Source organism: Gossypium raimondii, chromosome 11, assembly GCF_025698545.1.
Source record: "Gossypium raimondii isolate GPD5lz chromosome 11, ASM2569854v1, whole genome shotgun sequence".
NCBI classification, from domain to species: Eukaryota; Viridiplantae; Streptophyta; class Magnoliopsida; order Malvales; family Malvaceae; genus Gossypium; species Gossypium raimondii.
This window is the reverse complement of record NC_068575.1, coordinates 13824552-13847974: the sequence shown is the minus strand read 5'-3', so window position 1 is coordinate 13847974 and position 23423 is coordinate 13824552. Positions and strand designations below refer to the sequence as shown.

Sequence of the window (23423 nt, the reverse complement as noted above, 5' to 3'; positions counted from 1 at the left end):
CTTTTCCTTCACACACTAAAGTTGATGGGGAAAAGGAGGTGCTGAAAATACATTATTATCTTATAATTTGCTAGTCACAAGAAAGTTTTCTTGTAAAATACTTCTTTCAAATATATATATTGCATCAAATGTCAACTCAAAAATAATTCCATCTGGCCTTATGCAAACAAATCTATATATATGTAATTTTTTATTCAGATAGTGGGAATAATTTAATTTAGATTTGGAGTTGCTGCAAGCAGCCGACAGTTTTGTATGTAAAACTGAACTCGGTCAATCTTTTAGTTAGCATGATCAAGGAAATGCTATGGAGACAAAAACTTAAGCTTGATTAAAGGCTTCTGATTGTGTCTGTAATCAACATGTTATACAATCTCAGTTGACATAGTCTATTCTAGCATGTTCGTTTGTACTCACATCTGTGCTTATCACATCCACAACATTGTCAATTTCTTGCAAGTTCAATGAAACATGCATGCAAGAGCGAAACTTTCCAAGTCTGTTGATCACTGCAATTACCCAAAAATGAGCTTTGAATTAATCACTGATCCAATTTGTTGCCAACTTTGTAATAAAATATTTTTAAGCCTAATTAATGACTTGAATTTTTCCTAGTACAGAAAAGTAAACTTCAAGGCTTCAGTTACCTCACAGACTTCGAATCATATTAGTTTGAGTGATCACACCGGTTTGTTTAATACAAGTTTATTGCTAGTCAGCAATGCCATGAACTAACAAATACGATATGATGCAATAGCAAAGAGTTTGATATATTAAGAATGTGGTAAATTTGGTGTAGGCTTATCCAATGTTGTACAAAATCGAATATACAGACTTTACCCAGTCAAAATCAAGTGATTAGGTATATGATATATTCCAATTCTGGATTGAATCAAAGTGACTAGGCATGTTTGGACATCCTTTACAATTTTATCTAATTACATTAGCATTTTATATCCGTTTGTCATTCCTTTTCTAATATTTAAATTTAAATATGTCAAAGGTTCTTGTACTCTTTCAAAATTTAAAATTTAGTCCCTATATGTTAAATTTCTGTGCTTTTTTATTTAAAATTTTTTTGTCCCTTTGTTTAATTTTTGCCGTTAAAGTTAACATTGTCAAAGGTAAAACAACTTTTTTAGCCCTCAACATTTACAATTTTTTTTGCCAATTCGGTTCTTACCCTTCAAAAGTACATAAATTTTTTTTTTAAATAAAATTTTTTCATATTCTCTGATTTTTACATTTCTAGCTAGAACGATGACTTGCCATTGGTTAAAGGCAGTCAAGGAAGGGGTTTTCATTAATGAGTGGACTTGCTAGGATGACTCAATCTTATGTGTCCAATGTTGTTGTGTGGTTAAAGCAATTTCAATGTTCGGTGGGATCCACATGTAAAAGGAGCTTAGAAGTTTAATGTTGACGATTCCACTTTTGGGAAACTAGGGACTTCAGGTTGTGGGGGTGTATTGCATTATGATTGTGGGGCTGATAGGAATTCAAGATTTTAAAGATGCTGAAATTGTGAGCGTTAAATGTGCCATTCACTGAATAAGATTGGAGAAGTGGCTTTCTCTATGGTGTTATGAGTGGCTAATGAGATAGCTCACTCTTTGGCAAAAAGCAACATGCTTTAGGGGTGTCATGTTTTCTAGTTTCTAGTAGTGATGGAGTGTTTCTTTTATTGTTCGTGTAATCTATTATAATCTGGTTTATGCAATTTAATGTTGCTTTTTTAAGGTGTGTCGAACTGCATTGTTTGACTTGTGGAGTAGTATATGATGATTAAGAAAATTATCTTTCAACGAAAAAATTGTATATTTAAAGGAAAAGAAAACATTACTTGCTTATGTTGCTATAGTCGAACTTCATGCAGGATTGACCTAACCTTGCATTCCAAATAGAAACTTCTTGCACCAATTAATGCTGATACTTGCTTATGTTCCTATAGTTGAATCAGCTAAGGAATGGTTGTCGCTAAAGTGCTCAACAATTTTGCCTCTTAAGTGGCATACGTGTACATAATAAATATAGCTTAAAACACAAGAAAAGAACAAGTCAAATCATTATGGAAACTATTTTAAAACATAAAAAAATAAAAAATAAAAAGTATATATAAGTTTAAAAAAATTTAAAAAATTTAAAAAATAAAACTATTTAAAAATAAAAGATTAAAAAGATGTTTTCAAAACTATTTTAAAAACATAAGAAATTCTAAAATTTAATGTTATTTAAACTGGACCGGATCGATTGGGTCAAGAACTAGTTAGGGTATCGATCCGATGAGAGGTAAAAAACTAGTTGACCTGCGAGCTAGTATGGACTGGTTAAACCGGGCTAAAAAATCATTTTTTATAATTTATTTTTATTTTTCAATAATTTATTTGCTTTGAACCAGTCGAATTGGTTGTTCTGGAAATCAATTGGTTAGACCAACTAGAAATCGGTTCCAACGATTTTTTAGCTCAGTTCAAGCAATCCATACCAATTTTAAGTCAACTGATTTTTTACGTCTTGTCGGCCTAATACCCAACCGGTTCCCACTCCGACCAGTCGGTCCAGTCCAATTTAGATAACATTAAATTTTAATTTTTATATTTAAAATGCATTGAATCTACAGTACTACCATAAAAAAATGAAAATGAAAACAAATTATTAAATCAAACCAAAAAATAAGTAAAAATAGCAATAACTAAAACAATAAATTTCATTACTTAACAAAGAAGCTTACAGCAACATAACCAAATACTTTTTATATTTATTCTTTCCAAAAAAAAATATATATATATTATTGTAGAAAAGGAAACAGGTCAAAGATTATTGCAAAGATTCAAATTGAATTATATTTGGGCGCCCTAATTGTTAGCCCACCAGAATTTTGACTGAAGATTTTTCACCACATTCTTGTCCAATTGGAAAGCCTTGACGAGAACATCGGGATTGATGGGTGGATTTGATCCAAACACTGCATTGGCTACGGTAATAACCCCAGGATTCTGGCTACTCAAAGCAGCGAAGGCAACGGCATTGGTTTTCCCCACATTGAATTGAAAGTGAATGAGACCAATTGGGAAAACAAATACATCTCCAGGGTATAAGACCTTGGTAATGAGACGATTATCGGTGTTGGATGTCACGAAGCCAACGTAGAGTGTGCCCTCCACAACGACTAGGATTTCGGTGGCACGAGGGTGAGTATGAGGGGGGTTTAGACCACCATTTGGTGCGTAATCAATTCGAACCAATGAGATGCCAAGAGTGTTAAGCCCTGGTATTTGAGCAACATTAACTGGAGTAACAGTCGATCCCACTGGATTTGATGTGTTTCTGGGGATGTTGAGCCCTGAATAGTAAAAGTCTTGTGCTTTAGCAAGCTTTGGGTCCTTGCAGAACTTCCCATTAACAAACACTGGAGATGAGAAGAAGAATGTTATTTTCATGTACCATGCCATGAAGAGATTGTAGAATGTTTTATTTGAAGGTCAAGTTTAAGAAGAAGAGATAAAAACAAAACTTACCAGCATCCTTGGGGTCATTGATGGCTACGCAGAAATCTTGGAGAGGACTGGGATCAGATGCATAGGCAAATGGGGAAGCCAGAGCCAAGAGACAAAATACTAGGATGAAATGGGCAGTTTTCATTGTGATAAATGGAATTTTGATTGCTTTGGAGAGGATGAGGAACTCTGCTGCAGAACATGACTATTTATACATTACAGTCTTTGAGCTAGTCTATGTTTTTCCATTTCTGATGAATTGTTCTTCAACTACTACCCTTGTCTCTTCCCACTTCCAATGCTTACATCAGTATCTTTGTCATGGAAGTAGTCAAATCTGTAATTAAATTATGTCTTTTGTAGTACTTAATACAACTTGATCCATTCGAACGTTGACCTTAGGAGATACCCAAGGTTGCTAAGGCTGCGGGCAGGCAACCCTGTTCATGCAAGATACAATGAAAATAATGTTAACAATAATCCTAGTTGGAAACATTTTGCCATTTGGCAGTGTTTAAACATAAAGTGCCAGCAGCTGGGCTTGGTTAAAGTGTGAAAGAGACTGCCATTGTGGGTTGAGGGAGATTAACTATTGAAACCTTTGACATGATCTTTTTCCCTCATTATCATCTCCTTTTGCAATTAGTGATCTCAATTCTATTTTATTTTTTTAAAAAAAATTAGAGAAACTGTTTTTCCAGGCCGGCCTATTAACCAGCTTCAACATCTATTAATTAATTCAAATAAAATAGCTTGATTAAGTAAGAAGTATTTGCAAGAAAAGCGCCTAGGAATGATTCAAAACTTGTGGTTTTATATCTCTCTGAATATACACGTGCATGGACATCTTCATAAAAGCCCGGTTGCATTAAATGTAACCTGCATATAGTTTTCACCATTCTATGGATATATAGGAGCACTGCAACTTTGAAATACTGCTAGAGGCTTATCAATTGTGTACATATATATATACACATTCAAAGTCAGTAGCGTAGTTAAGACGATATTGGGTATGTAAAACGACCAGTTCGATGAGGATGAGGGTGTAGAGTAGTTGAAGAATGATTCCTTCAGATTTCTTTAAGAACCAGTAATCACTTCAGACTTGGCAAACCTCTTTTTTTATTTTCCTTTTTAAAATGGAATTGTTAAAGAAATAAAATGACGATGGACCTGTTCAGTGACTACTATCTATAAATGGACATGCTTTGAAACCAGATTTCTCACCCCTCATAAAGCAACAAATCTTAGAAGCTCAATTTGATCAGGTTCAGGACTGTTGCTTACAACAATGAAAGGTGTTCAATTCCTTGTAGCATTTGTCCTCTTGGCTTTGGCTTCCAAACTTGTCTCAGCTTCAAATCCCAGCCCTCTTCAGGATTTCTGTGTAGCAATTAATGATACTAAAGACGGTGGATTGTTGGTGCAAAGAGACAACAGCAGACTGTTTTCAATCTTGCTTGTATAGCAAGCCTCGAGCCTTGCTGAAGAAACAAACTCAGAAGCAAGAACAGAAACACATGCGAATGGAAAACAAAAGAAATTGAGAGAGAGTATTTTGAATGAAAAGAGCTGATATTTTTCGTTAACAAATCAAGAAGGCATAATGCCATTACATATAATAGATAACAATAACAAAATGAACAAGTCTTTACCTAATGACATACCTAACACCACTAAATTTACATTGGAAATTGTTAATCAGCTTGCTTAAGTTTCTTTGCTGATTTTTCAGTCAATCAATCAACAAAAACATCATAAGGTTTACCAACTTAGTTCAACATGAACTAGATTACAAAATAATAATTAAAAATACAATCAAAACATAACAAGTAGTTGGGCAACTTCAAGCTCCAGTTTCTGCACTTCATAGCTAGACTGCTTGCTGCCACTTCTCCTTGCATGGCCACCTTTGCATGTCTTGCTTGGGAACTAAATTCAACACTCCTCCTTAGTTTCCATGCTAGTGACACCTAACTGCCTTCTTAATTTAACAAATTTAGACACATTGAGTGCCTTTGTAAAGATATCAGCAATTTGCTCTTCTGAATTGCAATGAACCAGCTCGATTTCATGAGCTTGCTCCATCTACCTTATGACATGTAGCTTGATGTTGAAGTGCTTTGTTCTACCATGAAAGATAGGATTCTTTGCAATTGCAATAGCAGATTTGTTGTCACAGTAAATCTCTGTTGCCTTTCCTTGATTTAGGTTTAAATCAGCTAGGATTTTTCTAAGCCATATGGCTTGATTTACAATGAGATCAAGAACAACATATTCAAACCTGCATTGTTGATCGTGCTACCAGACTTTGCTTTTTAGAACTCCAGCAAAACATGCCTGAGCCAAGACTAAAGGCATATCCAGATGTGCTCCTCATGTCATCACAAGATCCAGCCCAGTCACTATCAACATAGCCTATCAGCTTCATGTTTTCAGCCCTTTTGAACAATACACCATGATCAATGGTGCCTTTGATGTATCTAAGCACTCTTTTAGCTGCTTGAAAGTGCTGATCATTGCAGCAATTCATGTATCTGGATAGCACACTAATAGCAAACATGATATCGGGTCTTGTTGCAGTCAAATACAACAGACTACCAATGAGACTTTTGTACATAGTCTCGCAAATTGGTTCACCACTCCCTTGCCTCGAAAGCTTCACTCCAACAGCCATTGGTGTGCTTGTTGGCTTGCAGTTCTTCATAGAGAACTTATCCAGGATCTTCATAGTAAAAGAAATCTGACTAAGAAAGATTCCCTTTGCTATTTGCTTCACTTCCATTCCAAGGAAGTAGTTCATTCTGCCTAAATCAGACATTTCAAACATTTCCATCATTTTTCTTTTGAAATCTTCTAGCATTCTTCTATCTCCTCCAGTCACCAATAAATCATCAACATAGAGTGACAGGATAAGCTGAGTTTCAGCTTGGTTCTTCTTCACATACAGTGTTGGTTCACTGAGACTTCTCTCAAATTCCAAACTGAGCAAGTAAGAATCAATTCGAGCATACCAGGCTCGAGGAGCCTGTTTCAGGCCATACAAAGCCTTTTTCAGTCTGTACACCTTGTGTTCTTTGCCAGTGACCACAAATCCTTGAGGCTGTTCGATGTAGATCTCTTCTTCCAGGAAACCATTGAGAAATGCAGACTTAACATCAAGCTGATGAATGGTCCACTGATGTTGAGCAGCCAAGGCAACTATCATTCTAACTGTGTCAAGCCTGGCTACTGGTGCAAATGTCTCCAGGTAGTCCAAACCATACCTTTGGCTAAAACCTTTGACAACAAGCCTGGCTTTAGCTTGTTCAGACTGCCATCTGCATTCTGTTTTGCTCGATAGACCCATTTTACTCCAATGGTCTTCTTTCCAGTAGGTTTATCAACTAGCTCCCATGTCTGGTTCTTCTCAATCATGTTGATGTCATCGACCATAGCTAGTTTCCAGCCTTCATCTGCCTCAGCCTCTTCAAAACTGCTAGGTTCTGCTATTGCAACCTGTGCCCTTTCATAAATATCATCTAGGGGCCTTGTGCCTCTCACAGGGACATCATCAACATCCATTTCAGGTCCTAGCTGCTCAAGTTCAGCTTGATTAGGCATCAGGTCTTCTGAAGCAGCTTCTGGTTCATTCTTTTCCCAATTCCAGCAAGCCTTCTCATCGAAGATGACATCTTTGCTCACTTGAACTATGTTTGTCAAAGGATCCAGCACCCTGTAGCCCTTCTTAACTGAGCTATAGCCTACTAGAACACCTGGTTGAGCCCTTTCAGAGAGCTTGTCTCTCTTTGCTGCTGGTATTTATGCATAACATAGGCAACCAAACACCTTCAGATGTGCCAAGGAAGGCTTGAAACCGGACCAAGCCTCGAAAGGTGTTTTGGATGCAAGAGCTTTGGTAGGAAGCCTATTTTGATGGTAGACAGCAGTGTTTACTGCCTCAGCCCACATGGTCTTGGGCAGTTTCTTCTCAAACAGCAGGCACCTGGCCATATCCATCAAGCTTCTGTTCTTTCTTTCTGATACCACATTCTGCTGAGGTGTGTAGACATTTGTAAGCTGGTGTTTGATACCAGCATCATTGAAAATGGCTTGAAACTGAGCTGAAATGTACTCAGTGCCATTGTCTGACCTTATCGATTTCAGCTTGTAACCTGTTTCTGTCTCAACAGCAGTTTTAAACTTCACAAACACTTGAGCTACCTCAGACTTGTGTTTTAAGCAGAAAATCCAGCAAAACCTTGTAAAATCATCAATGAAGAGGATGAAATACCTATTTTTGCTGAGTGATTCAGTCCTCATTGGGCCACATACATCAGAGTGCACCAGCTGCAGTTTTTCAGTAGCTCTCCAAGCTGAATTTGTAGGAAATGGCAGTCTTGCCTGTTTCCCCATCTGGCAAACTTCACACACATCATCATGCTCCACTGAGCTAGTAAAGTTCTCTGCCAAGCCCTCTTTGGCCATTCGAGCCAATGATCTGAAGTTGGCATGCCCAAGCCTTTGATGCCAAAGCTTGGAATCATCAACAGAGGCTATATATGCAGACTTTGAGTCATTTGGCCAGTGTACCTCAAAGCATTTGTCAGTCATTGTGACTGTCATAAGGCTTGATCCACTTGGATCAGCAATGTGGCACTTTTTGTTCTTGAACACAACAGAATAGCCTTTCTCGAGCAATTGAACTATGCTGAGAAGGTTTCTGTCGATTTCTGGCACTAACAGCACATTTGGGATGATCTTGCTGCCTGTGGGGGTACATATCAGCACCTCTCCTCTTCCTTCAGCCCTTATGAACTGACCATTTCCAACCTTGACCTTGGTTTTACAACTTCTATCCAAGGTTTTAAACAAGGAGGCATCTGGTGACATGTGGTTAGTGCAACCACTGTCCAATAACCAGCCTTTTGAGCATTTCTTCTCAGCAGCTAAGCAAGAAACAGCAAAGACCTGCTCTTCTTGATCACTACTGTCCTCAGCTACTCGAGCTTCAACCTTTGGTTGTTGAAATTGACTCTGCCTTGACTTGGTTCTATTTTTGCAAACCCTTTCAACATGGCCTTTCTTCTTGCAGTGTTGGCATACTGCATCTGGCCTGAACCAGCATCTGTTTTCTGGATGACCTGGCCTCTTGCAATGTTTGCAGGGCTGGTCATTGCTCCTTGCAGTATCAGGCTTAGGCCTGCTTTTCTAAGGCTTTTTACCTCTTGGAGCATTGATGCTCGAGGCTTCTCTGGCCTTGGCATTGAATGCACCTTCCTGGTGGTCTTCAGCTCTGCTAGCTCTCCTTTGTTCCTGAGCAGAGAAAGTGTTGATTAGCTCAGTCAAAGAGATGGTAGCAAGGTCTCTTGAGTCCTCAAGAGAGGATATCTTGGCCTCATATATCTCAGGCAAAGTGGAGAGGACTTTCTCTACTATCCTTGCCTCATCAAAGTGCTCATCAAGGAGCCTTATACTGTTAACCACTGCCATGATTCTATCTGCATACTGCTTCACTGTTTCTTCTTCCTTCATCTTCAAGTTCTCGAAATCCCTTCTCAAATTCAATAGCTGCTGTTTCCTTGTTCTCTCAGTGCCTTGAAACTCCTCCTTAAGCTTATCCCATGCCTGTTTTGGAGTCTTACAGGCCATAATTCTGGTGAAGATGACATCTGACACACAATTCTGAATGCAGGACATGGCTTTGTGCCTTTTGGTCCTCTCATCAGCATGTTGCCTAATCTGAGCTACTGTGGGATTAGCCCTCAGTGGTGCTGGCTCAGCATCTGTGTTGACAACTTCCCACGATCAAAGGCACAGAGGTAAGTCTTCATCTTGACCACCATATGTGGAAGCCTTCTATTGAAGACCTGGTAATTGCTGGTGAAAAACTTGAGGAAGACATTCAGCTTTCTTAGTTTGATAAAACAGGTCCACTAAGAATGAAGCTCTAGATACCAATTATTGGTGCAAAGAGACAACAGCAGACTGTTTTCAATCTTGCTTGTATAGCAAGCCTCGAGCCTTCTTGAAGAAACAAACTCGAAGCAAAACGAAACACATGCGAATGGAAAACAAAAGAAATTGAGAGAGAGTATTTTGAATGAAAAGAGCTGATATTTTCGTTAACAAATCAAGAAGGCATAATGCCATTACATATAATAGATAACAATAACAAAATGAACAAGTCTTTACCTAATGACATACCTAACACCACTAAATTTACATTGAAATTGTTAATCGACTTGCTTAAGTTTCTTTGCTGATTTTTCAGTCAATCAATCAACAAAAACATCATAAGGTTTACCAACTTAGTTCAACATGAACTAGATTACAAAATAATAATTAAAAATACAATCAAAACATAACAAGTAGTTAGGCAACTTCAAGCTCCAGTTTCTGCACTTCATAGCTAGACTGCTTGCTGCCACTTCTCCTTGCATGGCCACCTTTGCATGTCTTGCATGGGAACTAAATTCAACAGGTGTGTTCTTTAATTCTTTGAAATTTCATCTTTGCAATATATTCGTTTCGACTCTTAAAAGTGGAGAAATATAGCAAGTACAAGTATTGGACAAGTGTCCAAGTAGTAAACTCTTTTCTTTCCATTTATGCGTTTTCGTTAATGGCAAGTTTCGCAAGGACCCCAAGCTTGCAACCGCAGAAGACTTCTTCTGCTGGCCTCAACATTCCGGAAATACATCAAACCAAGTAGGATCAATGGTCACTCCACCAATGTTCAACAAATACCGGACTTAACACTCTTGGCATATCTCTTGTTCGATTTGACTATGCACCTTACGGTGGCCTAAACCCTCCTCACACTCACCCTCGTGCCACCGAAATTCTAGTCGTTGTGGAGGGCACACTTTCCGTCACTTTGTCACATCGAACACGGATAACCATCTCTTCACCAAAGTCCTATACCCGGAGATGTATTCGTTTTCCCGAAGGTATGATTCACTTCCAGTTCAACATAGGAGTACGAATGCGGTTGCCTTTCTTTGCTCTCAAGAGCCAAAACCGTGGGTGATCACCATTGCAAATGCGGTGTTTGGCTCGACCCGACCATCAATCCCGATGTTCTTGCTAAGGCCTTCCAATTGGATCAAAATATCGTTAAACAACTTCATCCGGTTACGGTGGGACAACAACTAGGGATACTTCTAAACCCACGAACCTTAGTAGCTAATTGTTTGGATGATGTTTAACTTGTATTTCACGTTGAATTTAGTTGAAAGAAAAAAATAATAAAGAGGTTTCTCATGTACCTTTGAAACCTCTCAAGAATATTATTTTAGTCATACGGTATGGAGTACAATTTATTTTTAATTTGAAGTTTGGATTTGGACGTTCGTTTAGGAAATAAATGAATTATGGAACATTTTCAAATATTTATAGTGTTCCAATAACTATAAGTGTTCCAATACTTATTGTAACCTCTCGTAATATTATTTTTGTCATACGATATGGAGTCTTGCAATTATAATTTATTTTTAGTTTGAAGTTTGGATTTCGAACCTTTGTTTTGGGAAATGAATGAATCACTAGAACGTTTTCAAATATTTATAGTGTTCCAATAACTATAAGTGTTCCAATACTTATTGTAACCTCTCGTAATATTATTTTCATCATACGATATGAAGTCTTGCAATTACAATTTATTTTTAGTTTGAAGTTTGGATTTCAGACCTTTGTTTTGGGAAATGAATGAATCACTAGAACGTTTTCAAATATTTATTGTGTTCCAATAACTATAAGTGTTCCAAGACTTATTGTAACCTCTCGTAATATTATTTTCATCATACGATATGGAGTCTTGCAATTACAATTTATTTTAGTTCTAAGTTTAGATTTCGGACCTTTGTTTAGGGAAATGAATGAATCAACGCAACATTTTCAAATATTTATAGTGTTCCAATAACTATAAATGAATGGGTGTAATTAATCAAAAGTTATATTATTTGATTTTCTAAAAGAATTATAACTATTTAAATAATATTATTTGAATAGTTATAATATTAAATAAATAATTATATGTTTATTTTAAAGACGTTATTGTTCAGAAAGACACCTATTGAAAGATGTCTTTATAAAGAGACATGAAAATTCCTATAAATAGGAATGAGATTTCATTTGAAAACCACACCAACAAATTCTAATATTCTTTCCTTTTCCTTCATTTTATAAAGTAAAACTGCAAAAATCCTTTGTAGAAATTGAGTTTCTTGTTAAATATTGCTCAGTGTGTAGTGGACTATTCTCGTCAGTGCAAAACGCAAATAGTCATTGGCTTCATTGTATCCTCGAGGTTAATTTGCTTGGAACTCATTTGCACACCAAAGATAGGTGGGGGCGAATATAACCTTAAAATAGTGACTTGATACACACCTTGGAGCCTTGTCCTATTTCTTCTTTTTCTATTCGAGTTCCGTTCACGTGTTCGAGATTTTCTTCACCCGAGATTTGTACTAACAATCACTACGATTGATTATTGTACTAATTTTTTGTTGTTTTTTTTTCTCCTTTGAAAATTGATTGGGATCTAACATAATATTATTTCATTAGTTTCTCAACTACAACTACTGTTTACAAAAAAATTCAATAATCATTTATACACCGTTCAAAATTATATAAACCCTTTGCAATTTCTCTTACTTTTTCCTCTCCCTCAAATTATGCATAAATGTACGTATTAGAGATAGTGAATGAAATCTTTATTCTTAAATTAAAAACAAATAGTTGTTCAATTGCTTTTAATTAAAATAAAATATATTGTTATTAATATTAATATCCTTATTAAAATAAAATTCATTAATTGATTATTTTATTAAATTAAATATGGACATTATTTCGTATTTAAATTGATAGAATGAGTTGGATTTTATGACTTAAAAAAGTTAGTTTATGATAAAATTTAAATTTTTTATTTTTATTAAAATAAAAATTTATTTTGTTTTATTACCATTAAAATCAAAATTCCTATTAAATTGAAATTGCTTAATTAATTATATTTATTAAATTAAACATTGACTAATACTTTCTATTAATTTTTTTCGATATTTAAATAGAATTGAAGTTTTTATGGTTCCAACTAGCCTATTTCCATTCTATTTATCATCAACAAAGAAGAGCTTTCACAATAAAATGGTTAGACATTTAAACTTAGAAGAAAGAAAAACACATGAATGAGTTGAATAATATAAAAATTGGTTTGTTATGTCTCTCTAAGTTATTTCTTATATATATGTATATATATATATAACCACTTTCCTGCACATTCAAGATGTATAATATCATATTCAATACATGAGGAATTGCCGAGATGGATGAAGGTTAGACAAGATGGAGGTTAAAATTATCCAGGCGTGAAGGTGGTTTATCTGTGTCCTAGGATCTTGTGCTTTGAAAAACATACGTCTAGTGAATGATATGTTGAAAGTTATTGAGCAAACCATTTTAGATCACATCCCGCAAGTCCAGATTGTTTATCTGGTATTACTGACAAAATTTTACTTTAATTTTTTTCTTTGAAGGGCTAATAACATTTTATTCAATAAACAAGGGGCACAAAAGCATGTCAAGAAATATTATTCAGCTAAAAATATTTTTCCTCGACCACAAATGAACATTTTAACTGATTGGGACTGGGGAATATAACTGTTTCCATTGAGCTTGTAACCTATGATAGGAGTATGAAAACTTTCAAATCCATCATGATTCCCTTAGGACATCGTTTCATGTTTGGGTGAGATATCAACTGATAACTCCATTGTTTTTCCCTTTGGTCATGCCATATCTAGTCATTGGAAAAAAATTGGATTAATGATATATGTTTTGGAATTGATACCTTGAAGAATTTGAAGAATGAACAACTATTTTATTCTAATTGGAACTATTTAGATGCTGAAGTGGGAAACAAAATTAAGAAACTAATGTACTATCTCACATAAAACCAAGGAAAAAATCAAAGGCTGATTTCACAAAAATAAGTTTCCAAGTAAATCAAATTCACTGGTTTCAACATTTCCAACTAAAAAAATGGCTTACTACTGGCTAAAGGCAGTTAAAGAGGGGGTGTCATTAATGAGTGGACTTTTTAGGATGACTCAAGCTTATGTGTCCAAGGTAGTTTTGTGGTTAAAAACAAATTTGATGTTTGGTGCGATCCCTATATTGTAATGTCCTAAATTCAAGGTTATCGGAATAGTGATTTCGTAACCACAAATCCAATTTAAAGAGAAATTTATTTTAATATTTTTGCATGAATATTGATATGATAGGAAAATCGTAGGAAAATATCGATAGAAAAATTTTACCGATTTAGTGGTTAGTTAGAAAAAGAAATTATTAAAGAAATTGGGTAAAAACAAGGTATCGAGACCTCGATCTCGTAAAACTGAGTCAAAAATATTTTTAGAAATATTTATGAAATGTTAGTAATATGGTATTAAAATTTTGTTAGAAAATTTTAATGTTTGGGTAGTCAATTAAGTGAAAAGGACTAAATTGAAAAATGTGTAAAAGTTACTAGAAGGATTAAATAGCTCAATTGTTAAATGAGGAGAGACATAAATTGAAAATAAGCCCAAAAGGAGATATTTTGGGCAGTATAAGCTGAGAAAAATCAGGAGAATTGGTGAAATAAGGGTAAAATGGGAAAATAACAAATTTTACTAACATAAAAATGGGACCAAATTGGAATATCTAGAATTCTCTTCATATTTTCTGCATTCTCATCGGCCAAAAACGTCCTAAGGGTTTATTCAAGCTGGGTTTTCATAATTTTTGCACCAAGTGAGTTAATCCTTGCCTTTTTCTTGTAATTTATGTGTTTTTAAGACTTTTACAACTAGGTCGTATTACTAAATTCATTACTTTTTGATTTTATGAATGAAATTGAAAGTTGCTATGAATATGATCTAGCCCAGACGGGTGATCCTATCCTAATATAGCCCTCCCGAAGAATATGTGGAAAATGGATTTAGCCCGAACAGGTAATCTGAATTAGGGTCTAAATTTAGCTTGGACTGGTAATTTAGATCCAAGCTCATTAGAGTAATTGTCATTGCAGGGGATTTAGCCTGGACTGATAATCCCGACTATACTCTATGATTTTATATTACAGGGGATTTAGCCTGGACTAGTAATCCCTCTGTAAGGATGAGGTTCGCGGCAGTGTGCTCTCTGAAATGGAAATATGCGCACATGAATATGAATTGACAGACCTGGATCTATACACTAAAGTGTACCCCTGAAAATCCATCAAAATTTCAAGAAATTCAACGAGATAAATATGGAAAAATAACTAGGGAATAGAAATCATGGTATTGATGAGCTCATCAATCATGGTATATATATATATATTATTGATACATGAAAATTATTGAACTAACTTGAATGTCGAGTTTGTGTATGTTAAGGGAATAATGCATTGAATGGATGTATGAATGTTTATTGCATTGTATTGAAAATATTAGGTAAGTATAATTCTTGTTACATGAGATTACTAAGCACAAAGTGCTTACCCTGTTTCCTTTTCCCTTTTTCTGTAGTGTTAAGAGCTCGGAGGTCGGATTCGGTCAGAAACGTATCACACTATCAACCTCAAGATCTCGGTATATAAAGAAACTTTATTTTGGAAATCAATGGCATGTACAAGCTAGTAAAGTAAATGTTAATGTGAAATGAATGTATGGTTAGCCATTGGTATGGCTAACAAATTTTGGTTTTGGTACGTGATGAGGTTATCTTATGAATATGTTAAATCTATCATGAAAATATGTTGAAATTGATTAGTTGTGTTGGATTGGTCTCGGTTTAAAATTGCAGGGAAGATTAGATACTTGTAAAGGGGTTATATTGAATTCAAAAAAAAAAACTTTGGGATTTTGCAAAAAATTTATTCAGTAAAATCCAGTAATGCCTCATACCCCATTTCGGCGACGAATACGGGTAGGGGGTGTTACATAGATAGAGAGAGCTTTGAAGTTTAATGTTGATGATTCTACTTTCGGAAAACTAGGGACATCAGGTTGTGGGTTTGTGTTGCATTATGATTGTGGGTCTGATAGGGATTCTAGAATATGAATTTGTTAAAATTGTGACCGTTAAATGTGCGCTTGACTTAAACTGAAAAAGTTTGAATCTCCAATATCTTCCCGATTCAATACTTGAATTTTACTCGCCAAAATAGAAAGAATGTCCTTTAGAACAGTCTGACTGGCATACTGTGCATTTTGAGGGACATTTTCTAAGACAATTGCCCCCACATCTTCATTATAAGAAGCCAAGTGTTTTATTAGTTCAAGAAAGTTACATCGGTTTCTTGAATCTTGTGCTTTAGAACGTCCCCTAAAGGCACAACCTTGAAATACAAGCCACTTAACAACACCTATTGACACCTTGAGCTATAGCCGATTTCTTGCAACTTGCTCAGAATTTTGTTTCTCAATAATCCTCTCAATATTTTGTAAGGAGTTATAAAGATCAAGATAATTTGTCATAGCATTCTTATGTAAAGAATTTGCATCATTACCCACATGAGTAACAAAAGGACATTTAGATCCTTCATTGACCTTCTTCCATGATCGAAATCCTTGGCTTATAAAAGTATTTCAATGATCCCAAATGGCTTGTTGAAGAGAAAATAATGAACGAAATACCAAAATAACATTCTAGAAATTCAAATTTTGATGAAGGTATCAATACCTTAGGCCTAGGTATCGATACCTAGCCTTCAATATCGATACATATGTTAAAAACGATACCAAAATCACATTCTATTTTGGAAATTTTGAGTTTTAAACCCTAAGAATCGATACCTATACCCTTGGTATCAATACATTGGGTAAATTTTGGTAAAAATCAGTTAAAAGTTCACTAAAACACCCTACAATATATTGGATTCAACTCAACACTTCAGACCAATTCAAGATGCATTTAAACAGCTTAAAACAACTCCAAATCAATCACAATTATCACTTTAACAAACCACATTTGCAGATATAGTTGTAACCTCAATAATTCATTTCATATAAAACCAAAATACTTCAAATAAAAACCAAAATTCTATAAACCCTTTGCAGTTTTTCTGGCTTTTTCCTCTTCCCCTCAAATTATACATAAATGTACAGTATTAGAGATAGTGAATGAAATCTTTATTCTTGATTTTTTTAAAAAATTTAGTTGTTCAATCTTTTTAATTAAAATAAAATATATTATTATTAACATTAATATCCTTATTAAAATAAAATTATTTAATTGATTATTTTAGTAAATTAAATATGGACTAGTTTATTCATTATTTCTATATTTAAATTGATAGAATGAGTTAGTTTCTTATGACTTAAAGAAGTTAGTTTATGATAAAATTTAAATTATTTAATTTTTATCAAAATAAAATTTATATTGTTTTTATTACCATTAAAATCAAAATTCTTATTAAATTGAAATTGCTTAATTAATTATATTTATTAAATTAAACATTGACTAATACTTTCTATTAATTTTTTCTATATTTAAATAGAATTGAAGTTTTTATGGTTCCAACTAGCCTATCTCCGTTCTATTTATCATCAACAAAGAAGTGCTTTCACAATCAAATGGCTAGACATTTTAACTTAGAATAAAGCGAAACACATGAATGAGTTGAGTAATATAAAAATTGGTTTGTTATGTCTCTCTAAGTTATTTCTTTTTATATATATAACCACTTTCCTGTACATTCAAGATGTATAATATCATAGTCAAGACATGAGGAATTGCCGAGAGGGATGAAGGAATGGTTAGACAAGGGTATGGAGGTTCAAATTATCCAGGCGTGAAGGCGGTTTATCTGTGTCCTAGGATCTTGTGCTTTGAAAAACATACATTGAGTGCATGATATGTTGAAAGTTATTGAGCAAACCATTTAAGATCACAACCCGCAAGTCCATATTGTTTATCTGGTATTACTGACAAAATTTTACTTTAATTTTTGTTCTTTGAAGGACTAATAACATTTTATTCAATAAACAAGGGGCACAGAAGCATACAAAAAATATTATTCAGCTAAAAATAATTTTCCTCGATTACTCGGTTAGTCGCTTTTCTCCTTCATGGACAGTTTCTTCGGATACAATCAGATAAAGATGCATCCCGAAGACATGGAAAAGACCACATTCATAACCCTGTGGGCAACATTTTGCTATAAAGTGATGCCATTTAGATGAAAGAATACGGCAGCAAAGTATCAAAGAGTCATGGTAACCTTGTTCCATGACATGATGCACAAGGAAATCGAGGTTTATGTCGACGAAATGATTGCAAAATCTAGAACAGAAAAGGAACATGTGGAAGTCCTAATAAAATTGTTCTTAAGATTGAGGAAGTTCCAGCTCAAGCTCAATCCAACAAAATGCACTTTCAGAGCTAGGTCAGGAAAGCTGTTAGGCTTCATAGTCAGTGAAACATGAATCGAGATTGACCCAAATAAAGTCAAGGTGATACGAGAATTACCTCCACCACGCACTCAGAAGGAAGTTTAAGGTTTCCTAAGAGACTGATTTACATTTATCGGTTTATTTCACAACTAACCGAGAAATGTGACCCCATATTCCGTCTTTTGAAGAAACATAATCTAGGCATATGGGACGAAGAATGTGAGGAACCTTTTGACAATGTAAAACAGTACTTGTCCAATACTCCGATACTGTCAGAACCTAGTCCAGATAGGCCACTGATATTGTATTTAACAGTGTTCGATAATTCCATGGGATGTGTGTTAGGCCAACATGATGAGACAGGAAGGAAAGAAAGGGAGATATACCATCTTAGTAAGAAATTGACTGATTGTGAAATGAGATACTCGCCTATTGAGAAATTATGTTGTGCTTTGATCTGGACAACTCAGAGACTGAGGCAGTACATGTCGTACCATACGACTTGGCTAATTTCAAAATTAGACCCTTTAAAGTATATGATAGAGTCGACTGTTTTAAATGGGAGGATGGCCAGATGGTAGATTTTGCTTTTCAAATTTGACATAGTTTATGTGAGCTAGAAGGCCGTGAAAGGGAGTGCAATAGCAGGCTTTCTAGCTAGTAGAGCCTTAGAGGATTATGAGCCTTTAAACTTTGATTTCCCGAACGAAGACTTGATGTATGTGGCAACCACTGAAGAAAATTCCCAAGTAGGTCACGTTTGGAAGCTAAACTTTGACGGAGCCTCAAACGCTGTGGGCAATAGAATTGGGTCAGTCTTAGTATCCCCAAACAGAGATTATTATGCTTTTACTAGAAAATTGGATTTTGATTGCACAAACAACATGGCAGAATATAAAGCATGCATCATAGGCATCCGTGCAGCCATAGAACGTAAAATCAAAGTACTAGAGGTATATAGGGATTCCGCATTTGTGATATACCAACTCAAAGGAGAATGGGAGATAAGATATCCCAAATTAATTACTTATCGAAAGCTGGTTCTCGAATTAATTGATGAGTTTGATGACATTACATTTTGCTATCTCCCACGAGATGAAAACTAGATGGTTGATGCGTTGGCTACCCTAGCTTCCCGGATCAAAGTAAACAAACAAGAGGATGTTAAGCTTATCCAGATGAGTATCTATGAGACCCCCGGCTCATTGTTACAGCATCGAAGAAGAGGAAAATTATGATCATCCTTAGTATCAAGATATACTATGATATGTGAAGAATCGCGAGTACCTTGACCAGGCAACTGAGAATGATAAGAGGACATTGAGAAGACTAGCCGTTGACAATGTCTTAGATGCGGAGATCTTATATAAAAGGGGAAAGGATCATGTACTATTAAGATGATTGAACGTTGTGGAGGCTAAGAAAATCTTAGAAGAAGTCCATGATGGTATCTGCGGAACGCATGCAAATGGTTTCACAATGGCTAGGTAGATTATGAGATTCGGGTACTATTGGTCCACCATGGAAGGAAATTGCATCACTTATGCCAAGAAGTGCCACACATGTCAAATTTATGGAGACAAAATACATGCACCTTCTCCACCTCTTCACGTTATGACTTCTCCATGGCCTTTCTCCATGTGGTGCATGGATGTCACTGGGCCAATATCACCGAAGGCTTCCAATGGGCATCGCTTCATCTTTGTGGTCATTGATTACTTTACTAAGTGGGTGGAAGCTGCTTCATATGCTAACGTCAAGAAGTCAGCAGTCAGTAAATTCTTGAAAAAAGAGATCATATGTCTATATGGGATGCCAAAAAGAATCATATTTGACAATGCGCTAAATTTGAACAACAGCACAATAGCGGAGGTTTTTAGTCAATTCAAGATCAGACACTATAACTCGTCACCGTATCGCCCAAAAATGAATGGTGCGGTAGAGGCAGCTAATAAAAATATTAAGAAGATCGTGGGGAAAATGATTGAGACTTACAAAGACTTGCATGAGAAATTACCATTTGCCCTCTTTGCTTACCGAACATCTATCAGGACCTCCACCAAGACAACGCCTTTCTCTCTGGTTTATGGGATGGAGGCAGTTTTACACATCGAATTCAAAATTTCTTCTCTCCCGATATTGGCTCAGCTAAAGTTGGATGAAGCAGAATGGATCCAATCTCGATATGATCAATTGAACCTAATTGAAAAAAAAAGGCTAAAAGCTATTCATCACGGTCAGATGTACGAACAATGAATGATGAGAGCTTACAACAAAAATGTTCATCCTAGAGAATTCCACGTAGGGGACTTGGTATTGAAAAAGATTTTTCCCCTACAAAATGATTTTAGAGGGAAGTGGATGTCAAATTGGGAAGGACCTTATGTGGTAAAAAGGTTTTTTCTAGAGGAGCATTGGTTTTGATCGAGATGGATGGTAAAATCTTGCCTAGCCTTCTAAATTCAGATTTAGTCAAGAAGTACTTCACCTAAAGAAGGAGAATGGACCAATGTGAAAACCCGCAAAGGGCGCTTTGAGTCCTAAAAAAAAGGGAGAGGCTCAGGTGAAAACCCACAAAGGGCGCCTTGAGACCAAGGGGGATTTGAGTTGAAAACCTGAAAAGGGCGGCTCAAATTTTGATCCAAACGGAGTGCGATAATCTTGCTATGCCTAAATCAACAGGAAAAGGGAATGCGACATCTGGGGCATCGCAAGGTACTCTAGAACTCCTAAACACATGTCAAGCTCAAAACGATTTTTAGAAAGTTTGTACAGAGAAGATCAAGCTGCGATATCTGGGGCACCTAGTCTTCATATTATCTATATTGAATTTGCTATTCTTGGAATACTTTTTTCTTTTCAAGATACATGTTCCCAATTAATTCTTTTTTTATTTTTTTACCATCATTAATAATTTATTCATTTCAAGCTATGTTCCAAATCAATTCTATTCTTATCCAGTGATCTTTTGCAAGCATGTTGCATTGGAATAATGATTAATGGATTAACAATACTTTCACAAAGAAAGTTCTGCATATTATTCTAGAAGTTTATAAATGATACAAGAACCTGAAACAGGATTATTGTTTAGAATGCAATAGGTTTAAAGGTTGGAAATATATGAGACGGAAGAGTCTAAATTAAGTCTATCGCTTCAGATTATGTTGTCAAGATATTGATTGAACAAAATGATAAGATATCTTGTCGGTGATAAAGCTTCAATGAGCAAATAAACAATGATCACCAAGCAATAAGAGGAGGTTATTCTTGGAGAAGAAAATTCTACATTTGTGCATAAACATCTGGTCACGACACCCTGGGGAATGGTGTAAAAGACCAATGAGATTCACATCCTGTACCCTTGAATTGTAATAGGAGAGTATTGAGAAAGAGCCAGATCTTATACTCTTGGGTTACAGTTGGAGAAAGATGGTACAAATCTTATGTCCCAAAAGTATAGTGGAATGAACCTTGAAGTTATAGTGGGGGCAATCAGATTAAGTAAATGTGAGTGTTTCTTTAGAGATACCAGCCGAACAAGATGACATTATAACATGTCGGTGTTAAAGCCTTAATAAACAACGAGCAATGACAACTCAAACATTAAGGGATCATTCTCATGACATTCTGCATTCATGCAGATATCATGCATACACATCTAGTTAGGAGCATTTGATTCATTCTGATCATAACATCCTAACCACCAGGCATAAATAGGTCCATGAAATGGACTCTACAGGTCATGTTCCCTAGAGAGCAGATTAGTGAAACCACAAATCCTATACTACTGAAGTTACAGTGGGAATGGATTGAAGTCATTATGGCAAATCTTATCTCCCTAAAGTTGAAGCGAAGCAGATTAAAGTCGCTAATCTTACCCCTTAAAGTTATAGTGGGGTAGATTGCAGTTACAACTTTGATCTCCCTAAAGATGCAGTGGAGCAGATTGAAGATAGCAAGTCTCATTTCCCTAAAGTTGTAGTGGAACAGATTAAGGCTAAATTATAGACCTTATCTCCCTGAAGTTGTAGTGGAGCAGGTTAAAGTCACCAATCTTATTCCCCTGAAGTTTCAGTAGGGCAGATTGAAGTTACAAGTCTTATCTCCCTGAAGTTGCAGTGGAGTAGACTGAAGATAGCAAATCTTATGTCCCTGAAGTTGCAGTGGAACAGATTGAAGCTATAAATTACAGATCTTATATCTTTGAAGTTTTAGTAGAGCAGATCATATCAAACATTATCTCCCTGAAGTTGCAGTGGAGCAGGTTGAAGTTACAAGTCTTATCTCCCTGAAGTTGCAGTGGAGTAGACTGAAGATACAAATCTTATCCCCCTAAATTTGCAATGGGGCAGATTGAAGCTACAAGTCTTATCTCCCTGAAGTTACAGTGGAGCAGATTGAAGATATCCAACCTTATCTCCCTAAAGTTACAGTGGAGCAGGTTAAAGCTACTAATCCTATCTCCCTGAAGTTGCATTGGAGCGGATTAAAATGATGAATCTTATACCTTTAAAGTTATAGTAGGTCAGATTAAATCTACCATAGCAAGTCTTATCTCCCTGAAGTTGCAGTGGAGCAGACTGAATATAGCAAATCTTGTCTCCCTGAAGATTACATTGAAACAGATTGAAGCTATAAATTGCAGATATTATCTTTTGGAGTTGCAGTTAGGTAGATCATATCAAATCTTATCTCTTTGAAGTTGCAGTGGAGCAGACATTTCTTATACCCTTAAAGATGCGGTGGATTGGAATGAAGCTACTTAGAAGAGAAACACCGAAGAAAGTCAAGATTCGGCTAGACCAGACAAAACTGGCCCTTCTTTCTTTGCTCCATTCCTGTTACACAACAATGAGCAAAGAGGGGCAGCTATAATGAACCAATTTTGGCCTGGGCCCAAAACCAAAATAAACCAAAAATAAAACCCCCCAAAAATTAAAAGTCCAATAATTAAAAGTTCATTTACACAACCCAAAAATCAAACCCAATCCTAAGCCTAAATTAGTCCCCAGCCCAATAACCAAAAAATCAGCAAACCCTAACTCAGCAAGGTGTGCCGCCACTACCTATCCCACGCATGCCGCACCTCCCCCATGTGCACCTCTGTACGCCAGTTGGCCAATGACCTCTACACCTGCAAAACAAACGAGTAAGAAGCAAATAACAGAAAATATAGGAAAACAACGAAAAATGTTCTATTTTCGGGCTATAAATAAGCCCCAGTTCAAGTATAATTTTTTGGACGCACATAATCAATAGAAAAAAAAAATTACAAAAACAAAATTAAAGTTCCAGAAAAGGTGATTGATATTTCCTTTTTTTATTTCTTTTAAATTTTTTTCTCTGCTTTTTTGTAAAGAATAATAGAAAAGGGAAAGTGAGAGGACTTATGAAGGTCCGTGGTCTCCTCGCTGGCTCAGATCGCCGTCCTTGGCGGAACCATGGCGGAGGAGCGGCGAATACGGTGGCAACATGGAGGCTAGGGTCGAAACCCTAGCTAAGAAAAAATGAGCAGCAACCTTTT

The 23423-nt window shown here is 35.7% G+C and overlaps 2 protein-coding genes across 2 annotated transcripts; one reads left to right on the top strand and one right to left on the bottom strand.

Moving 5' to 3' along the window:
- Nucleotides 1–2693: 2693 nt before the first annotated feature.
- On the bottom strand, nt 2694–3722 carry LOC105804560 (germin-like protein subfamily 1 member 14). The gene is made up of 2 exons (XM_012637231.2): nt 3519–3722; nt 2694–3409 (listed from the first exon to the last, which is right to left on the bottom strand). The coding sequence occupies exons 1-2, from the start codon at nt 3640–3642 to the stop codon at nt 2856–2858; spliced, it is 678 nt and encodes a 225-aa protein (XP_012492685.1). The 5' UTR covers nt 3643–3722; the 3' UTR covers nt 2694–2855.
- A 1066-nt stretch (nt 3723–4788) lies between these two features.
- On the top strand, nt 4789–10687 carry LOC105804565 (germin-like protein subfamily 1 member 14). The gene is given in 7 exon segments (XM_052623583.1): nt 4789–4909; nt 10090–10222; nt 10224–10351; nt 10354–10399; nt 10401–10504; nt 10507–10533; nt 10536–10687. Coding segments are annotated over 7 exon segments (711 nt in total).
- Nucleotides 10688–23423: the final 12736 nt, after the last annotated feature.

Coding starts and splice junctions, on each gene's coding strand:
- LOC105804560 (XM_012637231.2), bottom strand. CDS start 3,642: ATGAAAACTGCCCATTTCATCCTAGTATTTTGTCTCTTGGCTCTGGCT. Junction 3,410..3,518: donor CAATGACCCCAAGGATGCTG/GTAAGTTTTGTT, acceptor TCTCATCTCCAG/TGTTTGTTAATGGGAAGTTC.